Here is a 27,527-nt window from a genome sequence, read left to right on the forward strand (position 1 = left end):
AATTCAATTGACAGCAGGATACCAAAGGAAAAAAAAAACTTCTGAAGTGGTAATGAGAGTGGCCCACTCCAGACAGTTGACAAGAGGTGTGAGTAATGGTAACGGGAAATTAGTATTGTGGAAATTAGGCTTAGGTTTTGTAATGACCCAACCACTCATAGTCTTTATTCAGGTCTAATCCCAAATAAATGTGTCAGTCTCTTAGAGCTAGTCTACACTACGGGGAAAAATAGATCTCAGATATGCAACTTCAGCTACATGAATAACGTAGCTGAAGTCGACGTATCTAAGATCAAATTACTCACCGTCCTCATGGCGCGGGATCGATGTCCACGCCTTCCCATGTCGACTCCGCAACTCCGTTCGGGTTGGTGGAGTTCTGGAATCGATATAAGTGCATTTGGGGATAGATTTATCCCATCTAGATGAGTCGCGATATATCGATCCCCGAGCAATCGATTGCTACCCGCCGATATGGCGGGTAGTGAAGACGTAGCCTAAGGTGCCACAAGGACTCCTCATTATTTTTGCTGATACAGACTAATATGGCTACCACTCTAAAGCTTCATTAAAGTTACTCATCATTTACCAGGTGTGTATATAAAATTGAAAGATTTCTCACAGCTGGGCTCAAACCTCCTTTCTTTCTTTCCCTTTGTAAACTAGGAAATCTCACAGTGAAATCTTGCAAACACATTGGTTTGCTGGGCAGCTGTAATATTATGATTCCTAACAGTGTAAATTTCTGTCTTAGTGTGGTGCCATGTGATCACTGACAAACCAACATGCATGTTTGTGTGTCTTACAAAATCTATCTATCTAGCTATCTAGCTATCTATCTAAAAAAGACTTGGCTCCCAGCTACCATATTATGCACCTGAAGCACAGGATCAGGCCTCACTGGGATTCACCAAACCTCCACTCAGTTGTCACTGGACCCTGTAGACATTTTTTCTCAGTTGACACCTAAGTTTTGGCAGTAAAAGTTCCCAAGGTGCTCTGGGCGTAGGCACGACTGCCCTGCTCTAGGCATACTGATGCCTAAGTCCCACAGCAGTGTGGGAACCGGGGGAAAACAGGCATTCTTCCACATAGCTCACCTGCGGGCCCACTGTTGTAGGCTGTAGACCTGGGGAACTGGAGCCTGGGTCTCTGAACTGAGAGCAATCAGGCTTCTCATAAGAAGATAAGACGGTAAGACCAGCCATACTATGTCAGACCACAATTCCATCTAGCCCAGTATCCTGTCTTCTGATAGTGTTGAATGCCAGGTTCCCCAGAGGGAATGAACAGATAAGGTCATCACTGAATGATCCATTCCTTATTGCCCATTCCCAGTGTCTGGCAAAGAGAGGTTAGGGACATCTTTCCAGTCTTCCTGGCTAGTAGCTATTAATGAACCTATCCTCCAAAAATTTAGCTAGTTCTTTATTGAACCCCTTGTTGCCCTTTTTTGAACCTTTTCCAATTCCAATATATCTTTTTTTAAGATGCGGCTACCTCATCTCCATGCAGTATTCAAGGTGTGGGCGTACCATGGTTTTATATAGAGGCAGTATGTTATTCTCTGGTTTTATTATCTATCCCTTTCTTAATGATTCCCAGCATATTGTTTACTTTTTGGACTTAACTCTGCACATTGAGTGGATGCTTTCAGAGAACTATCAACAACGACTCCAAGATCTCTTTCTTGAATAGTAACAGATCATTTTGATGCCATCATTTTATATATATAGTTGGGATTAGGTTTTCCAACGTGCATTACTTTGCATTTATCAAAATTAAATTTCCTCTGCCATTTTGTTTCCCTGTCAATGCATTTTAAGAGATCCTTTTTGTAACTCTTCGCAGTCTGCCTGAAATTAACTATTTTGAGTAGTTTTGTATCATCTTCAAATTTTGGCACCTCACTGTTTACTCCTTTATCCAGATCATTTATGAATATGATGACCAGGACTGGGCTCAGTACAGACCCCTGAGGGACACCACTATTTACCTCTCTGCATTCTGAAAAATGATCATTTATTCCGACCCTTTGTTTCCTATCTTTTAACCAATTACTAATCCATGAAAGGATCTTTCCTTCTCAAGCTTGCTTTCTCTCTGTCTGGCCAAAATTGTCTTTAATCCGCAGTGGAATATCTCGAACAGAGGGATTTAAGACTACCTTGCCTTCAGACTATCCCGCTGCCCAGTGATGAGGGCACCCGCCACATAAATAGCAGATATGCTTCAAATCCTTTCTCCCCATGAGGCAAAGAGGGAAATTGACCTGTGGTCTTCTCTATCCCAGGTGAGTACGCTACCTACTGGGCTAACAGTTATGAGGGAGGCCATCTTCCTCCTTCTCGCATCACGGCTCAGGCTCCATTGGTGAGGTAGGCAGAGGAACAGCTATCTTTCACAGGTCAGGAATCACTCTGGGGTTTAAGAAGTCGGACACCAAGATGGTGGCTGCAGTGCACATGCCCCGAGCCTGAAACATAGGCACCTGAGGATATTTCATTGCAACAACTTAGGTTCCAAGGGAGTTTAGGGTGCTACAGAGTTTCACAGCAGCTAAACCAGAGTTTTGTGATTCCCAGGGGTGCCTAAATGTGGGACTGAGGCACCTCAAGTGGCAGATAGGTCCCTAAATCCCTTCGTGAATCCAAGCCAGGGAAATTAACTCCTTCTACTGCATTTAGGTTTGAAATAGTCACAGTGCCGCTCAGGTCCAGGCTCAGATTTTCTGTCCTTCTTGAACACGAGCAAAACAGAGAAATGGTTTTAAAACTTCTTGGTGGAGGAGGAAACAATCTGCTGGATCTCTTCCCGAATCCTCTCCTTGTTGTTGAATATGTTCATCTTTGCTCTTTTGAGGAGTTCTTTGACATCATCCTCTTTGTAGGAAAAATGAAAGGTGGAATATCTCTCTCTGAAGTCATGTATTTTATCTAGAAATAAAAGGGGTGAGAAGTGCCAAAGAGAGAAAAACAGAGGTACTGTTTTAAACTTTTACAGATTCCAGAAGCATAGAATCCAGGTATCTAAAGAGGTAGGGGAACAACATGGCCAACTCCTGAGATTTTCATAGAATCATAGGAATGTCATGCTGAAAGGACCTCGAGAGGTCACTAAGTCCAGCTTCCTGTGCTGAGGCAGGACCAAGTGAACCTACATCATCCTTGACAGGTGTTTGTCCAAGCTGCTCCTAAAATCTTATGATGGTGGTCCCACTACATCCCTTGGAAGCTATTCCAGAGTGTAACTACCTTTAGCCTTAGAAAGGTTTTTTTTTCTTCAAAAATACCATGTGACCAGATAACTAGCGAAGTTATCATAGACAATAAAGGGGAAGGGATTCAGATCTGGATAAGTAAAGAAAAGTCACAGATTTTCTGGCAAATTTGAATGTATTAAAATCAGCAGGGCCTATTGCTATTCACCCAAGGGCACTGAAGGAATTAGCTGAAGAAAACTTTGAGCCACTAGCAACAATACTTACAAACTAATGCAGGGTTTCTTAAACAGGGGTCACTGCTTTTGTCGGGAAAGTCCCTGGCGGGCCAGAACAGTGCGTTTACCTGCCCCGCCCGCAGGTCCAGCCAATTGCAGCTCCCAATGGCTGCGGATCGCTGCTATGGGCCAATGGGAGCTGCTGGAAGCAGCGCAGGCTGAGGGACTTACTGTTCGTCGCTTCCAGCAGCTCCCATTGGCCTGGAGCAGCGATCCGCGGCCAGTGGGAGCTGCAATCGGCTGGACTTGCAGATGGGGCAGGTAAACATACTGGTCCAGCCACCAGGGGCTTTCCCTACACAAACGGTGACTCCTGTTTGAGAAACTCTGAACTAATGGATAACAGGAGAGGTCCCAGAAGACTGCAGGAGGGCTAACCTAGTGACCATCTTTAAGAGGAGAAAAAAGGAAGAGCCAGGCAACTATAGACCAGTCAGCCTGACTTTGATGCTTGGGAAGCTACTAGAGCAATGTATACCTGGAGGACAAAGAGCACTAGCAGACAGCCTTGGCTTATCAAGAACAAATAATGCCAAACTAGTTTGATTTCCTTCTTTGACAGGGTAACTGATTTGGTGGATGGGGAAATGCGGTGGACATAATATACCTGGATTTCAGCAAGACTTTTGACACCGTCCCACATAACATTCTGATAAGTAAGCAGAAGACATGCAGGCTTGACAGAACTACCATTAAGTGGATACATAATTGGTTAAACAACGAGAAATAAGGAGTAACTATTAATGGAATAGTGTTGGATCGGAGGGAGACCTTCAGTGGGGTTCCACAGTGGTCTGTTCTAGGTCTGATGTTGTTTAACATCTTTATTAATGACCAGGATGTAGGAAGAAAGAGCATACTGATGAAGTTTGCAGATGACGCAAAGCTAGGGAGGTTGCCAAAACACTGAAGGATAGAGATAAAATTTAGAGGGATCTAGACAAATTGGAGCACTGGATTATAGGCAACAAAAATAAATTAAACATAGACAGTTGTAAGGTGCTACACGTAGGGAGGAAAAACTAAAAGAACAAGTACAGAATGAGGGGCAAATATGGGAGTTGTGGTGGATCACAACCTCAACATGAGTCAGTAATGTGATGCTGTTGCAAAATAAGCAAATGCAATTTTAGTTTGCATTAACAGAGGCACAGCATGCAAATCAGAGGTGATAGTGCCGCTCTGCTTGGTGCTGGGTAGGTCTCAGCTGGAGCATTGTGTCCAGTTTTGGTCACCAATGTATAGAAGGGATATAGAGAAACTGGAAATGATCCATAGGTGACTGACAAAGATGATCAAAGGGATGGAATGCATGCCGTACGAGCAAAGGCTGAAGGAGCTCGGTATGTTTAGTTTGGAAAAGAGGAGATTAAGGGGAGACAAGATGGGACATGACAAGAGGCAATGAGTTCAAATTACAGTAGAGCATTTTTAGATTAAATCTCAGGAAAATCTTTCTAACAGTACGAAGAGAAGGACAATGGAACAGACTGCTTAATGAGGTCATGGAAGCTCCTTCCCTGGAGGTTCTCAAAAGGAGGCAGATAGACATCTACCTGGGTTGGTTTAGACACATCAACTCCTGCATTTTGGCAGGGGCTTAGACTAAAATCATAGAATATCATGGTTGGAAGGGATCTCAAGAGGTCATCTAGTCCAACCCCCTGCTCAAACCAGGACTAATTCCCAACTAAATCATCTCAGCCAGGGCTTTGTCAAGCCTGACCTTAAAAACCTCTAAGGAAGGTGATTCTGCCACCTCCCTAGGTAATCCATTCCAGTGCTTCACCACCCTCCTAGTAAAAAAGTTTTTCTTAATATCCAACCTAAACCTCCCCCACTGCAACTTGAGACCATTACTCCTTGTTCTGTCATCTGGTACCGCTGACAATAGTCTAGATCCATTCTTTTTGGAACCCCCTTTCAGGTAGTTGAAAGCAGCTATCAAATCCCCTCTCTTTCTTCTCTTCTGCAGACTAAACAATCCCAGTTCTCTCAGCCTCTCCTCATAAGTCATGTGCTCCATAATCATTTTTGCTGCTCTCTGCTGGACTCTTTCCAATTTTTTCACATCCTTCTTGTAGTGAGGTGCCCAAAACTGGACGCAGTACTCCAGATGAGGTATCACCAATACCAAATAGAGGGGAATGATCATGTTCCTCGATCTGCTGGCAATGCCCCTACTTATACATCCCAAAATGCTGTTAGCCTTCTTGGTAACAGGGCACACTCTTGACTCATATAGATGACCATTGTGGTCCCTTCTAACCCTATGATTCTATTATTCTAATAGCAAAGCTAAATCTCCTTTGCTGCAGATTAAGCCCATGACTTCTTGTCCTATCTTCAGTGGACATGGAGAAATATTGATCACCTTCCTATTTATAAGAGCCCTTAACATATTTTAAGACTGTTATCAGGTCCTCCTTCAGTCTGATTGTGAGTCTCACAATATTTCTTTTTCTTTTTCTTGAAGCTTCAGCTCCTGCAGACAAGGGGTTATATGAGGATCTCAGCTTATATTTATATTTTTAAAAGTAAGTTTCCAGGCTGTAGGTTTCAGAGTAAAACCTGACATTGTGACACTAATGCCCTGTGAAGACTCAGAAACCAGCAAACAAATCGAAATGACAAAACACTCATTGTTTTGTTAAAAAATTCATGATTTTAAGCCCATCTCATGCCTCTAATGCAGTCAGTCTATCTGTCGATCTATCTATCGATCTATCTATCCCTATACACTGGTATGATGCGGTGTGTAGACCTCACAGGCCCTGAAAAATTTAATGTGGACCAATGATGTTATTTGGCTGCACCTGGAGGCAGAGTCAAACTTAACTGAAGGTGAGTCCCAGCTGGGCAGAGAGCTGGGAGGCAGGAGATTCAGAGAAGAAGGGGGCTGCAAGGAGGACCTCTCTCTGTGATAGGCAGTGGAGAGACACGGAAGAGAGTTGGCCCATGGGACTGTCCCAAGTGTGGAAATCTGGCAAGAGTTGTGAGAGAAAGCAGCCACTGGAACAGAGCAGGCTCCAGTACTAAGCCCTGATCAAAGGGCAGGATTTGGAGAACCAGGGAGAGAGCCCTGGAAGTTGCTCAGCAGAGGAACAAAGCAACAGGGACAGATAAGAGGCCAAGCCTGAGGAGGGTGGAAATTGGTTTGAGTTTATCCTTTTATCTTGGGATTTTTGTGAGAGGATTCCAAGGGAGAGCCCAGGCCCTGAAAGAAGGCTGAACCTAGAGAGGTTGTGGAGGGAGAAGGCCGGTGAAAGGCCACCGTAAAAAGAAACCCAGGGAGGCAACAGCAGCAGAAGCCTGAAGAATCAGACCTAGAGTTGCCAACTTTCTAATCGCACAAAACTGAACATTTCTGCCCCTCCCCTTCCCTGGGGCCCCAGCCCTTCACTGAAACCCTGCCCCCACTTGCTCCATCCTCCCTCCCTCTGTCACTTCCTCTCCTCCACCCTCACTCACATTCACCAGGCTGGGGCAGGGGGTTGGGTGGTTGGAGAGGAACGAGGGCTGTGGGTGAGAGCTTTGGGTATAAGCTCTGAGGTGGGGTCAAGACTGAGGGATTTGGGGTGTGGGCAGGGATTCTAGCCTGGGGAAGGGTGTTGGGGTGCAGGGGTGGGTACCACCTCTGGTCTGGGTGTGCAGACTCCGGGTGGGGCCAGAAATGAGGGGCTCGGGGTGTGGGAGAGAGCACGGGGATGGGGCAGAGAATTGGGGCATGAGGGGGGTGAGGACTCCAGGTGGGGGGTGGAGGCTCCGGGGTGGGGCTGGGGATGAAGAGTCTGGTGTGGAGGAAGGGATTCTGGGCTGGGGCTGAGGGGTTCAGAGAGCAGGAGGGTGTGAGGGCTCTGGCTGGGGGTATGGGCTTCAGGGTAGGGCCAGGGATAAGGAGTTTGGGGTACAGGAGGGGACTGGGGCAGGGTGTTGGGAAAGATGTGAGCTCTGGGATGGAGTTTGGGTGCTGGAGGAGACTCTGGGCTGGGCCAGGTGGTTGGGATGCAGGAGAGGCTTCAGGGTGTGGGGTCCCATAGGCACTTACCTGGGCTCCCGGGAATTGGCCGCCAGGTCCCTGCCTCTTCTAGATGCACAGGCAGCCAGGGCGGCTCCATGCGCTGCCCTTGCACATGCAGGCACTGCCCTCGCACATGCAGGCGCTGCCCTCGCAGCTCCCACTGGTCATGGTTCCCAGACCTGGCCCTCAAAACAGGGATAGCATGTGGAGCTGGCCCTCGAAACAGGGGCAGCATGTGGAGCCTCCCTGGCCACCTTGCGTCTAGGGGCTGCAGTGACCTGGCAGCCGCTTCTGGGAGCCACACGGAGCTAGGGCAGACAGGGAGCCTGCCTTAGCCCTGGGCCCCCTGCTGTGCTGCCAACTAGAGCTGCCAGGGTCCCACTTCAACTGAGCATTCCAGTGGAAAACCGGACACCTAGCAACCCTGAACAGAACTTGTCTATTGGCTATAGGGCAAGTGGCATGAGAGGGCCAGGGTTCCCCTACCAGACACTGGAGAAAGTGGCTTAAAGTCATTGAGAAGGGGACAAGGATGACTGGAAGCCGGGGGAAAAGTTGACCAAGGTCCCTAGGACTCAGATTTGGTGCCAGAGATGTGATATAAGAACAATTGCATTTTATTTGTGGGACCCTTGTACCTGAAAGGAGTGGATTTACATTGTGACCTGGCTGGAGGGACAAGTCCTGGGAAAAGATGGTCCACCAGCATAGGCGCCAACTCCGTTGGTACTCCGGGTCTGGAGCACTCATGAGGAAAAATGTACAGGGTGCTCCACAGCCACCGGCAGCCAAGCTCCCCCGTCCTTGCCTCCTTCTCCTCCCGCACCAAGCATGCTGCGTTTCCGCTCCCCCATCTCAGCGCTTCCCCCCAACCTAACAGCTGTTTGGCGGCACTTAGGACTTTCTGGGAGGGAGGGAGAAGAGCAGGGATGTGGCACACTCAGAGGAGGAGATGTAGAACAGGTAGGGGAGGGACGGGGACTTGGGAGAAGGGGGTGGAATTGGGGGGCGAGGCGGGTACAGGGTCGAGCACCCACCAGGCAGAGGAGAAGTCAGTGCCTATGTCCACCAGAGCGGCCATCAGCTGGGGGCTGTTGATGGGGAGAGAGCTGCTATGTCACCCTTGGCCACAAGGAGGTGCTCTACTGGGGAGTTCTCCTTTCCAACTCTTTCAGTTTATCTATTTTATTTCCCTTCCCTTTGAAAACTAGGGGAAATGCAGAGTAATCTGTCAGCTGCCTTTGTTTGCTGGGGGAGCTGTAAGGTTGATGGGAGATTCTTTTGAGCAGCTCAGCTAACAAGTAGCAGATGAAATTCCTTCTTCCCCTCAGGCAAAGCGGGGACTTGAACCACGGCCATCCACATCCTCAGTGACTGCTGTAACCCCCGCGCTAATAGTCATGAGAGAGCGCCTCCCTCCCCTGCATTTATTGGAGCACACGTGTAGGGCCCGATCCAGCAGGCACCAGAGGCTTCTGGAGGCCTGGGACTGGGCTGCAGTGAATATGTCCAGAGACTGAAACAGGCACTGAGAGAACTTTCCTGCAAAAAACTTAAGCATTGAGCAAATTTAGGCACCTAAGGTGTCTGGTGGCAGTGGAGCAGGGGTTTTGTGATTCCCAGTGAGGCCCTATCCTAACATTTCATTGGGTAAACTGGCAATGAGGCGCTTAAGTCTCTTTATGAATCTAGCCTATAGAGTTTTAGAAGAGGTGTACAATTAAGTTACCTGGAGAGTTTTCCTTGTTGAAGAGTGGGAAGTGCATGACGGTGGGAACGTGCTTCCCTTTGAAGACGTAGCAACTGGAAGGGCTATCTGTGTCTTTCAGCTTTTCTGGGTCTATCTTGGGAAATGGGATGTGATTTGCCTCACAGTACTCGGCAGTTTTCTTGATGGTCTGGGAAGGAGGGAAAAGTGATTTTAAAATAAATAAATAAATAAATAAATAACCATCTCCACTAATAAATGTGATGCCACTAATATGTCCAGACCAGAGAGTTAAAAATATGCCTAACCTATGGGATGGAAACATTCCAAAGAGCCTTTAAGGAACGGACAAATAGAGGGCCTTCAATGGAAACCACACATGACCCTGTTCCTATGTCTGTGTAGCCAAAATCTTTGTGTAACAATGCATAGTCTGTGGCTGAGCTTTTCAAAACCTCCTAAGAGCTATAGATGTACATTGACATTAGCCCCTTAAGTGGTCTTGAAAACCTCAGCCCAAGGTAACAAGCAGGAATTCAACCCAGATATTCAGCTTCAAAAGCAACAGTGGTGTTATATTTTTGTTTTTACAAATTCAAAAAAATCTCTATCTGTGGCCACTAGAGGGAGACAATATTACATATGAAACATTGGCGATATATGAGGCTGAGTTTAGTGAGCTTGCAAAGTTCTAACTGACTTACTGGAACTCAGTTCACATTTCTGCTGACCCCATCTGCTCCTGCTAGAGCACTCTTGTTTCTGTAGGTATTAACAGAAATAAGAAGTGCTCAAACCTATTGATTACCATTCTGGTCATCAGATAGGATTGAGATACACACAAAAGCACACCTTTTGGAGTAAGCAGTTTCCATTTTGTACACTGAGTAATACTGAACTTTAAGGAATTTCCTCTTCTTCCATGACATCCAAAGGGAAAGAGAGGTCACATTGAGTTGACTCATGATTGATCACACTCCCTTATCCCAAACACAAGTGACCTTGGCAGAGAATAATGTAGATATTCCCAGTATATCCTATCCATCCACACATTTCAAATTGTGATCCGCAGAGCACCTTCAGGGAATCTAAGTTACTGCTGCTAACTACAGTGTAACCTCATTGCATCATGGGTCAAGTCCTGAATATTTGTGCAGTGCCCTGGGCAATGGATTCTTAATCCTGAATGGGGCTTTGGGTGACATCACAATAAACAATAATAGTTACCTCGAAAGGATCCTTATTGCTGAAGTCAAAGGAAAGGATCAGTTTCACTTTCCTTTCCGGACGCAGAACAAGGGGGTAGGCGGAATTTATGCCAATGCCGGCATCAATCAAGTTGATGACTTCATCCTTATCCAAGCCAGTGGATTTAGTATCCCCTGTGAAAGTGCATCCAAGTATTATTTTAGGCTGTGATTTTTCTAATGGGTCACAGTGACGTAGGTGCCCAAATACTCCTGAATTCCATATGAATTTTCAAAGGTGCCTAAGCTGGCCGATAAACTCCTAGTGGGATTTCCAAAGGCACCTAACCAGGTTAGGTACTGTCAGGAGTATGGACCTGCAGCTAGCCTGCTTACATGCTAACTTAAGCTCTTGGCAGTCTAATGAGCACATCTGGGCACTCACTGACCCACCTGATTAGCCCAAACACCCGACTGGCTGTGGGGATCTGCAGACCTGTTCTTATGACCAGTGGCAGGGCACTGGCTGCTCAAAGCATTCACCCCTGGCTATGAGAGCTCCTGCTCCTACCCTGTCCTCAGCCTTGCACCCACTTTGCCTTGCTGCAGGTAACTGGCTCTGATTCCTGGCCTCTGACTCTGGCTCTGAACCTCAGCTCTGATTCCAGCTACTGATGCCTGCTGTAACCACTAGGCATGACTCCTGTTCTAACTGTTATGCATACTACCCCCATCCTCGTCACTGACAGGCCCCTAATTCCAATTGAAATTAGTGGGAATTAAGTGCCTAACCTGCTGGGTGCGTCTGTAATTACCACTACGGGGCAGACTTGCAAAGGTGGGTCAGTGCCGAAGGAAACAGAGATGTCCAGTGAGGTTTTCAAAAGTGCCCAGGTCCCAGAATATTAAAGCTATTTAGGTGCTGTTGTGCTTGGTGCCTAACAGATTTAGGAGACTAAATCTCAATTTTAAAAAGGGATTTAGGCACTGAGAAGCCAAAATCCCATTGACAGTCCACAGTCCTAAACCAGTCACATGTTGTAATGTTGAATAAAGCAACATCTAAATACATTTAACAATCTGGGCCTGGGTGTCTAACTCCAATTAACCTCAGATGTCTGTCCATATCTTTAGGAACCAAAATCTTGCCCTTAGCCACTTTGAAAATCTCAGTTTTAATTTTGAGAAATTAGCCTCTAAACTGTCTCAGTATCACAGGGGCATCATCCATTAACACATATTCAACCCATCATTTTATAAGTATCCATTTTAGGAGAATCCTGGATAACTTATTAAGAAGTTCTGCATTTGCTTTGACACTAGCTCACAACAGAGTCGGCCAACCACAGCAATAACGCATTAACAATCATGTATTCAAAAAAAGCCCCACATTCCCTTCAGTTGCACTTAGTCCCTTTTATTTACTTCTCATGAACACTCAAAAAGTCAATTAGAGCTGGTCAAAAACTGAAAAAAAAATTCCTTCCACCTCCCAAAAACTGTTGAAATTTCAAAGTTGTTTCATTCTACACGGATGGAAGCTGATTCATTTTCTGTTTGTCATGAAGAACAATGACAGAGATTTCAATCCAATAATTTCCCAGGAAATTTTGATACATTTTTTTCCGTGAAAAGTTAAGTTTAGAAAATGGCCATTTTGTGCTCACAATCAAAATATCAATTGAGAAATGTTGACCAGCTCCAGAGAGCATCTCATGCCTTACAGATAATTGTGGACTCCTTGTAATATCCTTCTAATAAAGCCTTGTAAAGTATGTTTCCACACTGGTTCTCAAATAGCCATGAGTGGATAATGCAAATTAAAAATGTTTCAAAAAAGTTTGTTGGAACAAAAAACAGAAATTCCCTTTTTACTGTTACTTTTATGCTCCCTCGTGCGCAAGAATGTTTGTAGGTCTGTGATAATTGTCATAGTCCTCAACATTCTCCCTCTGTGACCTTGAGAAAGTCATTTCTCATTTTTGTATCTCTGTTGGCCGTTGCTTCAAAGGGAATAATAAGAGGTCTCTGTCTAGAAGGAATTTTTTAGCTGTCATGGGGTACTAAGGTAATATGGCAATAGGGATTACTAAATAAAGAATTTGTGATAATTTTCATGATACTATCTTCAAAGCTCTTTATTGGCTATGGTATAGTCATCCCCTCTCATGCCCAACCCTCTGCTGCCCCTATGCCCATTATACTGTATCACCTTCCCTTCCCGATACCCAACCTCTGCCATCCCTACTGCCCATTATACAGTATAGTGCCCCTTCCCCACCCTCACCCTCTGCTGCCCCTAGTAACCATTATACAGTATAGTGCCCTTTCCCTACCCCCACCCTCCGCAGCCCTTAAAGCCTACTATACAATATAGCCGCCACTTCTCCACCCGCCCTCTGCCATCCCTACTGCCCATTATACAGTATAGTGCCCCTTCCCCACCCTCACCCTCTGCCACCTCTAGTGCCCATTATACAGTATAGCTGCCTCTTCCCTACCCATATCCTCTGCTGTCCTTAGTGCCCATTATACTTGAAGGCCATTGGTCTGAGCCAGTATGGCCGTTCTTATGTTCTCACCTGCTGCTGCTCCCTGCTGCTTATTATACAACACAACTGCCCTTTTCTCATTCCTTTCTGTTTAATCTATTCGCTGCCAAAACAGAACCTTGAAAAAGAGAGCAATTTACCCTATGGATGTACATACATGTGGGAAGGACAATTCAATTGCATTTTGCTTACGACATTTGTACAGAAAGTTATGGGTGCTCCCCCATCTCCAGTGGAAGATACAGATACAGATTTTCCAAAACAATTTACATGCACTCGATACACTTCCTGTTAGGGAAAATAAATAAATAAATAAATAAATAAATAAAAATCGAAGCTGAAAATAAGTAAAAACAAATAACTAGAGGAAATCTGTAGACATGTTCTTCCTTTTCTTCCCCCTCTCAGTTGTTAGTAGATGTGAGTAGGGACAGAGATGAGTATTTGTTGATTCAAAGGCACTGAGGTAGCGTAGTGCCCCTTGTAGAATAATTTCAGTAAACACAGAGGGGATCTTCCCCTGGGGCTGCTGGACTCAGAAGAACAGGTTGTGCCTGTCTGGTATTCTAGCTCTCAGACCAACTGCCAGAACATCATGATGCAAGTTCTCCTACGTGCTGAGCCATTAGGAGTGGTTGTAGCCCCCACTGAAAATGGAAGTTTCTTTGCATTTACACAGACATAACTCAGGAGCACCTCTAGTATAACAGGACATGGAATGAGGATAGAGTGTGAGCAGAGAGCAGCAAATGTGCATGGAACAAGGGGGTTATGGAATGAGTGGGCAGGGGTGAAAAGTGGCTGAAATTAGTAGGCAGCAGGTTTAATACAAACAAAAGGAAATAGTTTTTGCACACAATGCACAATTAACCTGTGGAACTCATTGCCATGGAATGTTGTGATGGTCAAAATACAAATGGTTTAAAAAAACCCAACTAGATAAGTTCATGGAAGATAGGCTAAATATCAGGGGTGTAAGACCGTGCTTGGTGTAACCCTAAACCTCTACCTACTGGAAGCCTGGAGGGAAAATCAGAGTTGGATCTCTCCAAAATTGTCCTGTTCTAAGGTCTGGGACTGGCCACTGTCGGAGACAGAATAATGGGCCAGATGAACCATTGTTCTGACCATTAGGCAGTTCTTATGTTCTTATGTGAAATCTAAGGGTAAGAGTTTTGGAAGTATTTAGGCACCTAAAGATGCAGATAGGTGCCTAGTGGGATTTTCAAAAGTGACTAGGAAAGTTAGGAGTAGCAAATGAATGGTAAAAACAGGTGAGATTTGTTGATTTGAGGATATTAACTTTGTATATTTTGAATGTGATTTTGACAGTTTGTATTTTAACTATTTATAAAGCTTTAACTTGCTGACTCTCTGCATCTGCTGCCATTAAATTATCATCTCTTTCCCCATAATTTTCCACAGCTGTGAAAATTTAAAGCAATTAAAAATCAAAAAAATTAAAAACCAGATTGTACCAAGCAAAATTCAAAAATCTAAATCACTGGGAATAGACACCATTAAATTAGGCTTGAAAAAAGACTGGGAGTGGATGGGTCATTACACAAAGTAGAACTATTCCCCTTACTGTTACTCACACCTTCTTGTCTATTGTTGGAAATGGGCCATCCTGATTATCACTACAAAAGTTTTTTTTTCTCCTGCTGACAATAGCCCACCTTAACTGATTACACTCATTATAGTTGGCATGGCAACACCCATTTTTTCATGTTTTCTGTGTAGATATATATCTTCCTACTGTATTTTCCACTGCATGCATCCAATGAAGTGGGCTGTAGCCCACGAAAGCTTATGCGCAAATACATTTGCTAGCCTCTCAGGTGCCACAAGTACTCTTGTTCTTTTTATGAGAAGATTTGTCAAAACTCTCTCGGTTTTCCCCTTAAAGTGATGGGGAGTGGGGGGAACAGTAGAACAAAGAGTTGAAACACCCGGAATGATGAATTATGCGGAGAAATTGTTAAATTATGAATGTTCTTCCTTTTAGGACACATCTGGTTCTTTGCTCCCACCTCTGGAGCAATAATTCGGAAAGTCAAGAGGCTGGCTTTCTTTGAAAAGCCCCATCTAAGTGACAAAAGATTTCTATAAAACTTGCCTCCATGTTCTGTTTCAAAAATCCTGCCGAATTCAGCACACTCCTCCATTCTTGCTGCCAAGGTCTTTGAACCCCAGGTGTCGCTCATTTCACAGCACTTCTGGTAGGAATTTTTGCCCTCATGTTCTGCTTAAATAATGGGTGAAATTAAGTTAGATTTGGGACAAGCTTTTGATGTGTTCAGGGGCCCAGGGATTCTCAAAGGGGGGCAAAGGCAGTTTCAGTGCCCAGCTTCCATGAAGGATTTGGGATGTTAACTCCCTTAGGCTCTTTTGAAAACCTCAGCCTGTGTGTACTGGAACAGCCCTGGGCATTTGTGAAAATATTGCTATGTTGTCATGGAACCAAGCAGGCAGCAATTCATTCACCTGATAACTGGGATTACCTAAGGTGCCTAAGGAAGTCAACTCTAGACACATTTGAAAATCCCATTTTAAATGATTAGACACAGGGACAGGTGGTAAGTCTAGTCCCACTGGTCCACTTGCCTTTCAGGACTTCCTTCAGTTTCTCAGAGACTCCCTTGCAGTCTTCCCCAGCTGAGGCATGACTGTGAAACTGCAGGAGGAGGAGGGCACTCCGACAGTGTGCACAAGCGCAATGAGTACCTGGGAGGAAAGAGAACATAATGTGGCCAGCAGGCAGCTGTTTATCCTGTGAGCCCCCAGATGTGGAGAGAGGAAAGACTCATGTCCTCAGTGCCCAAAGTCTCTTAACAGCAGGGATGCAATGGCCAGTGTACAGTCAGACACCTGGCTGCTGAATCTGTTTGTACCTGGTGTCCTAGAACATCAGGCCACACTTCAGTAGAAGGAGTGCAATGGTTAGAATTCACTTCCCACTGGCACCTAGCTTACGGTGTGAGCTACCTGGGGCTGACCAGGACTCCTCAAATTTTATGTATGTATTTATTTATTTTATTGAAAATGACTGTTCAACCAAATTGGAATTTTGGTTAAAAAGAAATGGTTTTCAGATGAAAAACTGAAAACACAAATTTTGATTAAAATAATCCATTGATATATTCCAAGGCCAGAAGAGACCATGGCAGTCAACTAGTCTGACATCTTGTGTAACACAATAAACTGTATTCACTGGTTTGGTTTCACATAAATTATTTGTTTTATTTTATTTTTTTTTACTGAAAATGAGCATTTTTTCTCTCATACATTTTACTAGAAACTGAAATGTTTTACCATATCCAGCTTTTGAAAACTAAAGAAAAAATCAGTCTCAGTTTTGTTTTATTGTCTGAACCTTCCCCAGCTTCTTGCAGAAAACACTTTTCAATGTGTTCTAGTGCTGATGTGAAAACAACTTGAGCCCTGTAGAGATAAATGCACATGCCAGGTAGAAGTGTATTCCCTATGGATTTCTCCCTATAGATCTAGGATTTAGGTATCCAACTTCTATTGAAATTGAACGGAAGTCAGGCATCTAATTCCATTAGGCTCATTTAAAAAAATCCCACCATTGATGCTGATATTCTTCATCAGCATCTTGAAGAACTGGGGCTAAGATTATCAAGCAAACCTCAGGAAGGTAGGAACTCAACTTCCATTACAATTTATATTCTTTTGAAAATCCCATCATTAAAGAATAGACTGTCATGTGGCATGGCAGAGCTCGGGGGGAAGGGTGGTAGTTAATAAAGGCTGTGAATGACAATCTGTATATCCATATATATAATGTCTTACCTCCTCCAAGTGGAGACACGGACATTTCTGATGTGTTTTCTGCAAGAAACAAACAAACCACCAGTTAGAATTATGTAGTTACCGATTCTCTGGCCTCCTAACACCCAGAGCCGGCCCCCGATAGCCTGTCCAAAATTCAAACATTAGCAGCATTTTCCTCACCTGTCAACCTGACTCCATCAGCCCCCTCTTTGGTCCCACCCTGCAGCACCTTCTTGCATCAATATGAAACATCCTTAGTACCTAGCACAACTCCACCCAGGCCAACTCTTAACAGAATGTTGGGGTCACAATGGTTGACATTCCCATGTGGTGCAGGATTGCAATGGAACAAGGAGACCACAAGAAACTCCTTTCAGCCATGCTGCCAAACCCAGAATCATGGGTTTCTCCAGAGGTGCAAACAGAGAAGGACAGGGGGATATTCCCCACACATACTGAAATGTCAACCAATTTCAGCTTTGAGCTGATTCTTGCTGACTAAACTCTGAGGAGGCCTTTTGAGCATTCTAAGATAAATGCAACCACCACTGCTTGGCATCACCTAGCTGGTCCTGGACCTACAGAGGTAAAGGAAAGTTCACCTCTATCTGATCAGGCAGTTGAGACAGAGAAGTAACTACAAGAAACTCTGTTCTTTGCAGGGGGTTTATCTAATTTAATTTAGTTGAACTGGGTTAAGCCCCATATGGGAAAGGTGAATCAGGCCCAGTGATCTGAGGAATACAATACCCACATCTTCCATGTGTAGGCATGTCCATTTCTGGCAGCTGTCTTAGAACAAATAATACAAAAACTCATTAGGACTATATAGTTAGCTCCTCTCTGGCTTCCAACCACCTGCAGCTGGCTCTGTCCAGTCTGCTCCAAATTCAAGCACTAAAATTATCTTCCTCACTTGCCAGCCTGACCCCCACAATGCACACTTTCATCCCTCTCTAAATGTCCTTCTTGCATCAACTTCTAACACCCTCTGTGCCTGGAACAACTCCACCCAGCCAATTCTTAGCAGAGATTTAGGGTTATAATGGATGATATCCCCATATGGCAAGGGATTGTAATGGCATAAGGACACCAACAGAAATGCCTCTTCAGAAAGCACTGCCGAACCTGAAGTCACTGAATTTTCCACAGGTACAATCAGATAAGGGTAGGGGACATTTCCCACTCAGGCTCAAATGACAATGAATTTGAGATGTGAGCCACCTCATGCTGACTTTGCTCTGAGAAGGTCATTTGGGCCCACTGGGATAAGTCCACCTACCACTGAAAAGCTTAAAATATACTGGTTCTTGTAGACCTCCCACGAGAAGCAAACCAACACCCCATTAGTATTCTATAATTATCACCTCCATGACACCTAACTCACACAACCTCTAGCCAGTCAAAAAAATCAGTCATCCTCCCCATCCACCTGATTAGTTCAGCATAAAAGCATAAGAACGGCCATAATAGACCAAACCATCTAGGCCACTATTCTGCCCGACACTGGTCAATGTCAGGTGCCCCAGATGGAATGAACAGAACTGGTAATCATAGAATCACAGAATATTAGGGTTGGAAGGGACCTCAGGAGGTCATCTAGTCCAACTCCCTGCTCAAAACAGGACCAATCCCCAACTAAATCATCCCAGCCAAGGCTTTGCCAAGACTGACCTTAAAAACCTCCAAGGAAGGGGATTCTACCACATTCTTAGGTAACCCATTCCAGAGCTTCACCACCCTCCTAGTGATTTTTTTCCCCTAATATCCAACCTAAACCTCCCACGCTGCAACTTGAGACCATTACTCCTGGTTCTGTCATCTGCTGTCACTGAAAACAGTCTAGATCCATCCTCTTTGGAACCCCCTTTCAGGTAGTTAAAGGCAGCTATCAAATCCCCCCTCATTCTTCTCTTCTGCAAAATAAATAAGCCCAGTTCCCTCAGTCTCTCCTCAGTCACGTTCCCCAGCCCCCTAATCATTTTTGTTGCCCTCTGCTGGACTCTTTTAAATTTTTCCACATCCTTCCTGTAGTGTGGGGTCCAAAACTGGACAGAACACTCCAGATGAGGCCTCACTAATGTCTAATAGAGGGGAATGATCACGTCCCTTGATCTGCTGGCAAGGTTTCTACTCATACAGCCCAAAATGCTGTCAACCTTCTTGGCAACAAGGGCACACTGTTGAGTCATATCCATCTTCTCGTCCACTGTAACCCCTCAGTCCTTTTCTGCAGAACTGCTGCCTAGCCACTCGGCCCCTAGTCTGTAGCAGTGCATGGGATTCTTCTGTCCTAAGTGCAGGACTCTGCACTTGTCCTTGTTGAACCTCATCACATTTCTTTTGGCCCAATCCTCTAATTTGTCCAGGCCCCTCTGTACCCTATTCCTATTCTCCAGAGTATCTACCACTCCTCCCAGTTTAGTATCATCTGAAAACTTGCTGAGAGTGCAGTCTATGCCATCCTCCAGATCACTAATGAAGATATTGAACAAAACTGACCCCAGGACTGATCCTTGGGGCACTCCACTTGATACTGGATGCCAACGAGACACGGAGCCATTGATCACTACTCGCTGAGCCTGATGATCTAGCCAGCTTTTTATCTACTTTATAGTCCATTCATCCAACCCATACTTATTTAACTTGCTGGTAGGAATATTGTGGGAGATGATATCAAAATCTTTGCTAAAGTCACGGAATAGCACGTCCACTGCTTGTACTTGTAATGATACAACAAGATCCAAGAGCCAGACATAGAATCTAGACAAATTCAGACTGGAAATAATATGTAATTTTTTTAACTCTGAGAGTGATTTACCACTGGAAAATCTTACCAAAGGTCATGGTAGATTCTCCATCATAGGCAATTTTTACATCCAAATTGGGTGTTTTAATTAAAAGCAACTGCTCTATAAATTATTTTGGAGTAGTTCTCTGGCCTGTGTTATACAGCAGTTTGGGCTAGATGGTCACACTGGTCCCTTCTGGCCTTGGAATCTATGATTCTCTTGTCGATAATCATTTCTGCCTTTTTAGGTTTAGTTTATATCTCATTGAAAGTGGTTTAAGGTAATACAAGAAAGCCGCTCTTATACCAGAACAAGAGCATCCACATGAGAGTTATTCTAGTATAATTATACTTGGATAACTGGTAACATTTCCCATGTAGAGAAGTCACATATTTGCTTTCAGTGTGATTTTGTTCTGGGCAAGCATTTATCAGAAAGATACTATGTGTGTTAACACTCATTAGAAAGGGTGAATGAGACTCATGAAACTCACATATATCATTAATGCAAATGGCTTGATTTAGCTCTAACTTGGTCTACACTTGTAAGGCATATGTAGGTTAGAACAGGAGTGAAAAAAACACACACATCACTGTATAGACTAACAGATGTTTTGGAGCATGAGCTTTCGTGGGTGAATACCCACTTCGTCGGATACATGTAGTGGAAATCTCCAGGGGCAGGTATATATATGCAAGCAAGAAGCAAGCTAGAAATAAGGAGGTTAGTTCAATCAGGGAATGTGAGGCCCTCTTCTAGCAGCTGAGGTGTGAAAACCAAGGAAGGAGAAACTGGTTTTATAGTTGGCAAGCCATTCACAGTCTTTGTTTAATCTCTTCTGGGCTGAGTGTGTAGTTGGATAGATTGACGATATTGCTGGGGGTAGCACGGTTGTGGCCCCATGTGTCTGGTAGGAGTTTAGACAGCTTACAGTCCTTTTTCCTTTGTAGAGAGACGAAGTGAGTAATGTAGATCTCCTGTCTTATTTTAGTGAAGTCCGTTTGTATGGAAGTTTGGTTATTAATGAGAGTCTCCAGGTTGGAGAGCTCTTTTTTGATGTTTTCCTGTTTGCTGTATAGGATGCTGATCAGGTGGTTCCTCAGTTTCTTTGATAGAGTATGACATAATACAGATTTTTCCAGACTCTGGAAAAATTCCATTACTATTTCAACAGCTTCCACTCCACCATCAACCTCAGCCTGGACCAATCTACACAGGAGGTCCACTTCCTAGACACCATGGTGCAAATAAGCGATGGTCACATTAACACCACCCTATACCGAAAACCTACCAACTGCTGTGCCTACCTTTATGCCTTCAGCTTCCATCCCAGGCACACCACATGATCCGTTGCCTACAGCCAAGCACTGAGGTACAACTGCATCTGCTCTAATCCCTCAGACAGAGACCAACACCTACAAAATCTCCAACAAGCATTCTCAAAACTACAGTGCCCACGAGGAAATAAGGAAACAGATCAACAGAGCCAGACGTGTACCCAGAAGCCTCCTACTGCAAGACAAACCCAAGAAAGAAACCAACAGGACTCCACTGGCCATCACATACAGTCCCCAGATAAGACCCCTGTCATAAACAGATAGTTAAGGGTTAATGTCTCTTTCACCTGTAAAGGGTTAACAAACAGTGAACCTGGAACACTTGACCAGAGGACCAATCAGGAGACAAGATACTTTCAAATCTCGGTGGAGGGAAGTCTTTGTTTATGTGTTCTTTATCCATGTTCTCTCTGGGTTCTGAGAGGGACCAGACATGCAAGCAGATTCCTCCAATCTTTCTGAAAAAATCTCTTCTGTTCTAATTTTAGTAAGTACCAGGAAAAAGGTGAGTTTAGTCTTTTAATTGTTTTCTGTATTTGCAAATATGTATTTTGCTGGAAGTATTTTAAATTGTATTTTTGCTGGGGGGAGGCTTCTCTCTAGTGTCTATAAGCTGAAAGACCCTGTAATATACCATCTTGAATTTACAGAGATGATCTTTACTCTTTCTTTCTTTTATTAAAAGTTTTCTTTTTAAAAGACCTGATTGATTTTCCCCCTTGTTAAGGCTCAAAGGAAACTGAGTCAGTACTCACCAGGGAATTGGTGGGAGAGAGGAGGGGTGGAGGTGGAATTCCTCTGTGTTTTAAAATTCTAGGAGTTTGAATCACAGTGATCTTCCAGGGTAACCCAGGGAGGGGAAGCCTTGGAGAGGCAATGGTGGGGGAAAGGGTTTACTTTCCTTGTGTCAAGATCCAGGGGATCTGAGTCTTGGGGTCTCCAGAGAAGGTTTTTGGGGGACCAGAGTGTACCAGGCACTGTAAGTCCTGGTTGGTGGCAGCCTATTACATCTAAGCTGGTAATTAAGCTTAGAGGAATTCATGCTGGTACCCCATCTTTTGGACTCTAAGATTCGGACTGGGGATTTACGCCATGACAACCCCTCCAACACATCATCAGGGATCTACAACCCATCCCGGACAATGATCCCACACTTTCACAGGCCTTGGGTGGCAGGCCAGTCCTCGCCCACAGACAACCTGCAAACCTGAAGCATATTTTCACCAGTAACTGCACACTGAACCATAGTAACTCTAACTCAAGAACCAATCCATGCAACAAGCCTCGATGCAAACTCTGCCCACATATCTACACAAGTGACACCATCACAGGACCTAACCAGATCAGCCACACCATCACCGGTTCATTCACCTGCACGTCCACCAATGTAATATACACCATCATATGCCAGCAACGTCTCTCTGCTATGTACATCGGCCAAACTGGACAGTCTCTACCAAAAAGGATAAATGGACATAAATCAGATATTAGGAATGGCAATATACTAAAACCTGTAGGAGAACACTTCGACCTCCCTGGCCACACCATAGCAGATCTTAAGGTGGCCATCCTGCAGCAAAAAAAGTTCAGGACCAGACTTCAAAGAGAAACTGCTGAGCTTCAATTCATCTGCAAATTTGACACCATCAGCTCAGGATTAAACAAAGACTGTGAATGGCTTGCCAACTACAAAAGCAGTTTCTCCTCCCTTGGTTTTCACACCTCAGCTGCTAGAAGAGGGCCTCATCCTCCCTGATTGAACTAACCTCGTTATCTCTAGCCTGCTTCTTGCTTGCATATATATACCTGCCCCTGGAGATTTCCACTACATGCATCCAATGAAGTGCGTATTCACCCACGAAAGCTCATGCTCCAAAATGTCTGTTAGTCTATAAGGTACCACAGGACTCTTTGCTGCTTTTACAGATCCAGACTAACACGGCTACCCCTCTGATTCTTGACACATCACTATGACAATCCCTCCACCGTCAACTGAGTGTAGACACAGCTATGAAGATGGAAGAATACTTCTGTCAATGAAGCTAATGTTATTGGGGGAAGGAGTGAGAATATATTGGCATAAGAACTGTTGCTGCTTTCCTCATCCATGATAGGGGGGCTGCAGTGCAGCCATAGCTGCTCATAGTGGTGCAGATCAGAACTAGCTCCTTTCATATCAGTGAAGTCATGAAAGGATAAACCCAATGTGAATTATAAGAAAAACTGGCCCATGGTTCCAGAAATAGAATGACTCACCTGCTTCTCCTACTGCATACTGATGTTCCCCTCCCAGTCCTCCAGAAAATACTTGGAGAACAAGCTCTGAAAACAGAAAAGAAAACATGCGCATTATGAGTCATTTCACAAAGTTAAGGACACTAACCATATCATCTAGGACTGTGGGTTTTAGCCTGTGGTCCATGGACCCCTAGGGATTCAGACCATGTCTAAGGGGTCCGCAAAATGTTGTCATTACCATAAAATAGTGGTTTTCAACCTATGGTCTGTGGACCCCTTGGAGTCTGCAGATTATGTCTAAGATTTCCAAAGCTCCTCTATTTGATAATTTTTAGACCTCTGCAGATTAAAAAAACAACAACCCGGGATTGATAACCACTGAGCTAGGAAATCAAAATTCAGTTACAAGGTATTGAAGATCTGTCACCCAGGGTTTTTAAAGAGGAGTCATTTTTTTTTCTTTAAGGTTTGAGGTTTTCTTAACTCTGGACATCAGGGACATGGTTTTGATCTGATCTGCATTAGTGTAACTCAGAAGGATAGTTGGTAAGGAACAGAACTTCTATCCTGTGGGAAACTTTGGAGATTCTGAAATTTGTTTTCATCTCAAATTCATTCAAAAACTAAAAACTTCCAAATATCTTGAAGGATTGAAATTGTGAAATATTTCAATTCAAAATTATCAAAATGACCGCACTAAAAGTTTCCTTTGAACAACTAGTGAAGCATTATAAGGTAACAAAAATATGACCTATAAATATATAATATAAAATATAAGTTAATATAAGATATTTTTAGCTAGCTAGTTAAAAATAAATAAAAGTTGAAACCAAATGAAATAATAAAATTGAAACAAAATGATGAAGTCAAAACAAAATACTCCATTTTGATTTGTAGCATTTTGAAAATTTTCTATCAAAAATTTTATCAGAATCAACACATTTCCACAAAACTATTGATTATCACAAAGCAGGATTTTCTGGTGGAAAATGGTTTAGTCAAAATGTTTGAACTGACTATTCAAAAGTAACTCTGCTCTTTTCACTGGAATTATTCCTGATTCATGATACTGTAAATGAAGACACAATTTGTCACTGTGTAAAATCAGCCTGAAACCAGAATCATATCTTAGATTTGATCATTATCTATGTTTTATAATCTAGGCATTATCTGACCATTATTTTTTTTTTTGTAAATACCACCACAAATATTAAGGCCAGTATTGAGCATTTGCTTCCCTTTAAAATCATCAGTAACTAATCAGCTAGTTTCGGATTTCCCTGACTCCTCTGTACAGTGGGCCTGATGTCAGTAACACTGGTATGAAGTAAGGGGAATTCCACTGATTGCTAAACATTTGTTCCTGATTTATACAGGTGTAAGTGAGGCCAGCATTTGCCGAAGTGTAGATAGTTCCAAAATTAGTATGAAGTTTCAGATCAGGATTTCATCTAAACTGAGAATTTCAAAGCCACCTAAAGGAACTGAATTTCATTGCTCCATGCACTTGTAGAGTTTGAGATGAGAAGGCCATTACATTTCACACAGATATCCCTGGTGGAACCCATTGACCTCGTTTAAGCTGAGGCAGTGCTGAACTGTTGTGTGCCACAGCCTGAGAACAGGAGATACTGAGCTGCACACGAGGCAGAGGTCCTGCAATGGCAGGGAATGATTAGGTGAGACATGCCTATACAATCTCAGCAGGTGGCCTGCACACAGTGCTGCTAAGAAAGGTGAATAAATCTCCACTGCTCCTGTCAATGTGACCTGGGAGAAAATTCCTTCCTGATCTCTAATCTGTTGGACCTGTAGCATAACTCACCAACCAGGAATCTAGAAACAAAATTCTCAGTACAACCTCAGAGCATCAGCGTACCCTAGCTGGACTCCCATCTCTAGAGGTGGCTGATTAAGAAACAGTTTACAAATGTTCACCAGGGAACAAATTCCTTCCTGATTCCCGCAGGTGACTGGCTGAGACCTGAAGCATGAGATTAGATTATGCCCAACTCTTCTTTAAAATTAGTGGAAATTAGGATCCAAACACCCAAGTAAACTTTGAAAATCTCATCTTTAGATATAATAATATGGAAATTATCTGGCATGCTGGACATTTTGAAAGGCAAAAATGAGAGTTAGGTGCTCTGTCTCCTTTTGGCACCCTTGAAAATCCAACGCATCCACAATTGGAAGACATCCATGGGCTACTTTAGGCTACTGCTAATACAGAGATTGTTGGACACATGACAGTGCCACTATGATAACCAGTAGGGTATTGGGATCATTGCTACAGAATGGTGCAGTAGCTTCTCCACTGGAGACCTGTGCTGATTCCACTGATGACCTGTCCATAACTTCAATAGGCAGAAACGTCAGTACCTTTTAAATATTTCATGTTTTCCTCCCTGCTTCCAAAGACACTTCCCCATAAACCTGAAAACAAGAAGGAAAAGACTTTATTTACAATGGCACAAGTAAGAGTTCATCAAGACCTTTCCCTTTAATACTACATAAAGAGTTGCCTGGAGAAAAGCCCCACCGGTAGAAAAGTCAAGAGGGCACTGGCAGGCCAGTCTCTGATGGGTTATGTGTTTTTGCAATTTGATTTACACATTCATCCATAACTGAAAAAACTTATTGTAAATTGAGGCGGTCAACAAATTTCCAGTGTAATATTTTTGCATCAGAAAATACTCTTTTGTCAAAATTTAAACTTTCCAATGTGAAAGGAGGCATGCTGACACATTGGAACAGAACCTTTCATTTTTTTCATTTTTAAACTACCTTTCATTCCCAAATGTATTGGCTTTTACAATTCAGTGTAAATGAAACTATTACAGAAATAGGAAGGCAACGTTTCACTTTTATAAAAACAGAACATTTCAATTGACCCAAAACAGAAATCATTTTATGGGAAAGGTCGAAATTTTGTGTTTTAGTCCTGATTTGGTGTATAAACAAATTGCCACATTTCATATAAATGTAAATACTAACTTTTGAACAGCCCTAATAATCAATATTAGTATTTGTAGTATCACAGTGCCAATGTGACCCAGCAATGAAGAATGACCCCATTGCATTAGGTGCCTTACAAACAATCTAAAGAAAGAAAGAAAGAAAGAAAGAAAGAAAGAAAGAAAGAAAGAAAGAAAGAAAGAAAGAAAGAAAGAAAGAAAGAAAGAAAGGAAAATATTACCTGCCCAGAGTTTGATAACTTTTGGAACATCTCTGCCCTACAGTGAGTTGAGAGATGGGTGTGATAAATGTATTTATTAGGTTTATAATCTTAATGGGATTACTTTGATCTCAGGATCATGGAAATATAGGTCTAGAAGGGACCTTGAGCTGTCTTTTTGTGTATCCCCCCACAGTGAGGCAGGACCAAATAAATCTAGATCAACCCTGACAGATGTTTGTCCAACCTGTTCTTAATAACCTCCAGTGATGGGGATTCCACATCCTCCCTTGGAAACCTAATCCAGAGTTTACCTATCCTTACAGTTGGAAAGTTTATTTTCCCCCTTTAGGATAAATAATTGCTGGAGATATGATACATTAGGAGATATATTTTGAAGTACTGTCAGAGGCACCCAGAGCTAGGATGGACTATGTTTGATTGGTATAGTCCAAATTTGAATGAATGACTGAAGCTGGAATATTCAAAGGAAGTAAGCCAGTTTGATATCCAGAATGAGATTTTCAAAAGCAACTAACTGGCTTAGGAGCACACATGTCATTAATGTGTGCTCCTAATGTGCACACATAATGTCCCATATAATCCTTATATGGCATTTTGGGCTTATAAGTAGGAGCATTGCCAGCAGATTGAAGGACGTGATCATTCTCCTCTATTCGGCATTGGTGAGGCCTCATGTGGAGTTCTGTGTCCAGTTTTGGGCCCCACACTACAAGAAGGATGTGGAAAAATTGGAAAGAGTCCAGCAGAGGGCAACAAAAATGATTAGGGGGCTGGAGCACATGACTTATGAGGAGAGGCTGAGGGAACTGGGCTTATTTATTCTGCAGAAGAGAAGAATGAGGGGGGATTTGATAGCTGCTTTCAACTACCTGAAAGGGGGTTCCAAAGACAATAGATCTAGACTGTTTTCAGTGGTACCAGATGACAGAACAAGGAGTAATGGTCTCAAGTTGTAGAGGGGAGGTTTAGGTTGGATATTAGGAAATCTTTTTCACTAGGAGGGTGGTGAAGCATTGTAATGGGTTACTGAGGGAGGTGGTGGAATCTCATTCTTTGGAGGTTTTTAAGGTCAGGCCTGGTCTACACTACGCTGAATTTATCAGCGTTAAACCGATTTAATGCTGCACCCGTCCATACAACAAGGCCCTTTATATCGATATAAAGGCTCTTTAAACCGGTTTCTGTACTCCTCCC

The 27,527-nt window shown here is 43.5% G+C and overlaps 1 protein-coding gene across 1 annotated transcript in view; it reads right to left on the minus strand.

Annotated features, from left to right (window-relative positions):
- Window positions 1–2,769: 2,769 nt before the first annotated feature.
- Window positions 2,770–27,527, minus strand: part of LOC115643560 (cytosolic phospholipase A2 gamma-like) — a 56,357-nt gene continuing 31,599 nt past the window's right edge. Inside the window, exons 8-15 of the mRNA XM_030547587.1 lie at window positions 25,514–25,567; window positions 23,150–23,215; window positions 16,783–16,821; window positions 15,086–15,214; window positions 13,159–13,254; window positions 10,455–10,609; window positions 9,249–9,417; window positions 2,770–2,936 (exon numbers count right to left, since the gene is read on the minus strand). Coding sequence (XP_030403447.1) covers window positions 2,770–2,936; window positions 9,249–9,417; window positions 10,455–10,609; window positions 13,159–13,254; window positions 15,086–15,214; window positions 16,783–16,821; window positions 23,150–23,215; window positions 25,514–25,567 — 875 coding nt within the window. The remainder of the gene's footprint in view (window positions 2,937–9,248; window positions 9,418–10,454; window positions 10,610–13,158; window positions 13,255–15,085; window positions 15,215–16,782; window positions 16,822–23,149; window positions 23,216–25,513; window positions 25,568–27,527) is intronic.

Source organism: Gopherus evgoodei, unplaced genomic scaffold, assembly GCF_007399415.2.
Source record: "Gopherus evgoodei ecotype Sinaloan lineage unplaced genomic scaffold, rGopEvg1_v1.p scaffold_62_arrow_ctg1, whole genome shotgun sequence".
Lineage (NCBI taxonomy): Eukaryota > Metazoa > Chordata > Testudines > Testudinidae > Gopherus > Gopherus evgoodei.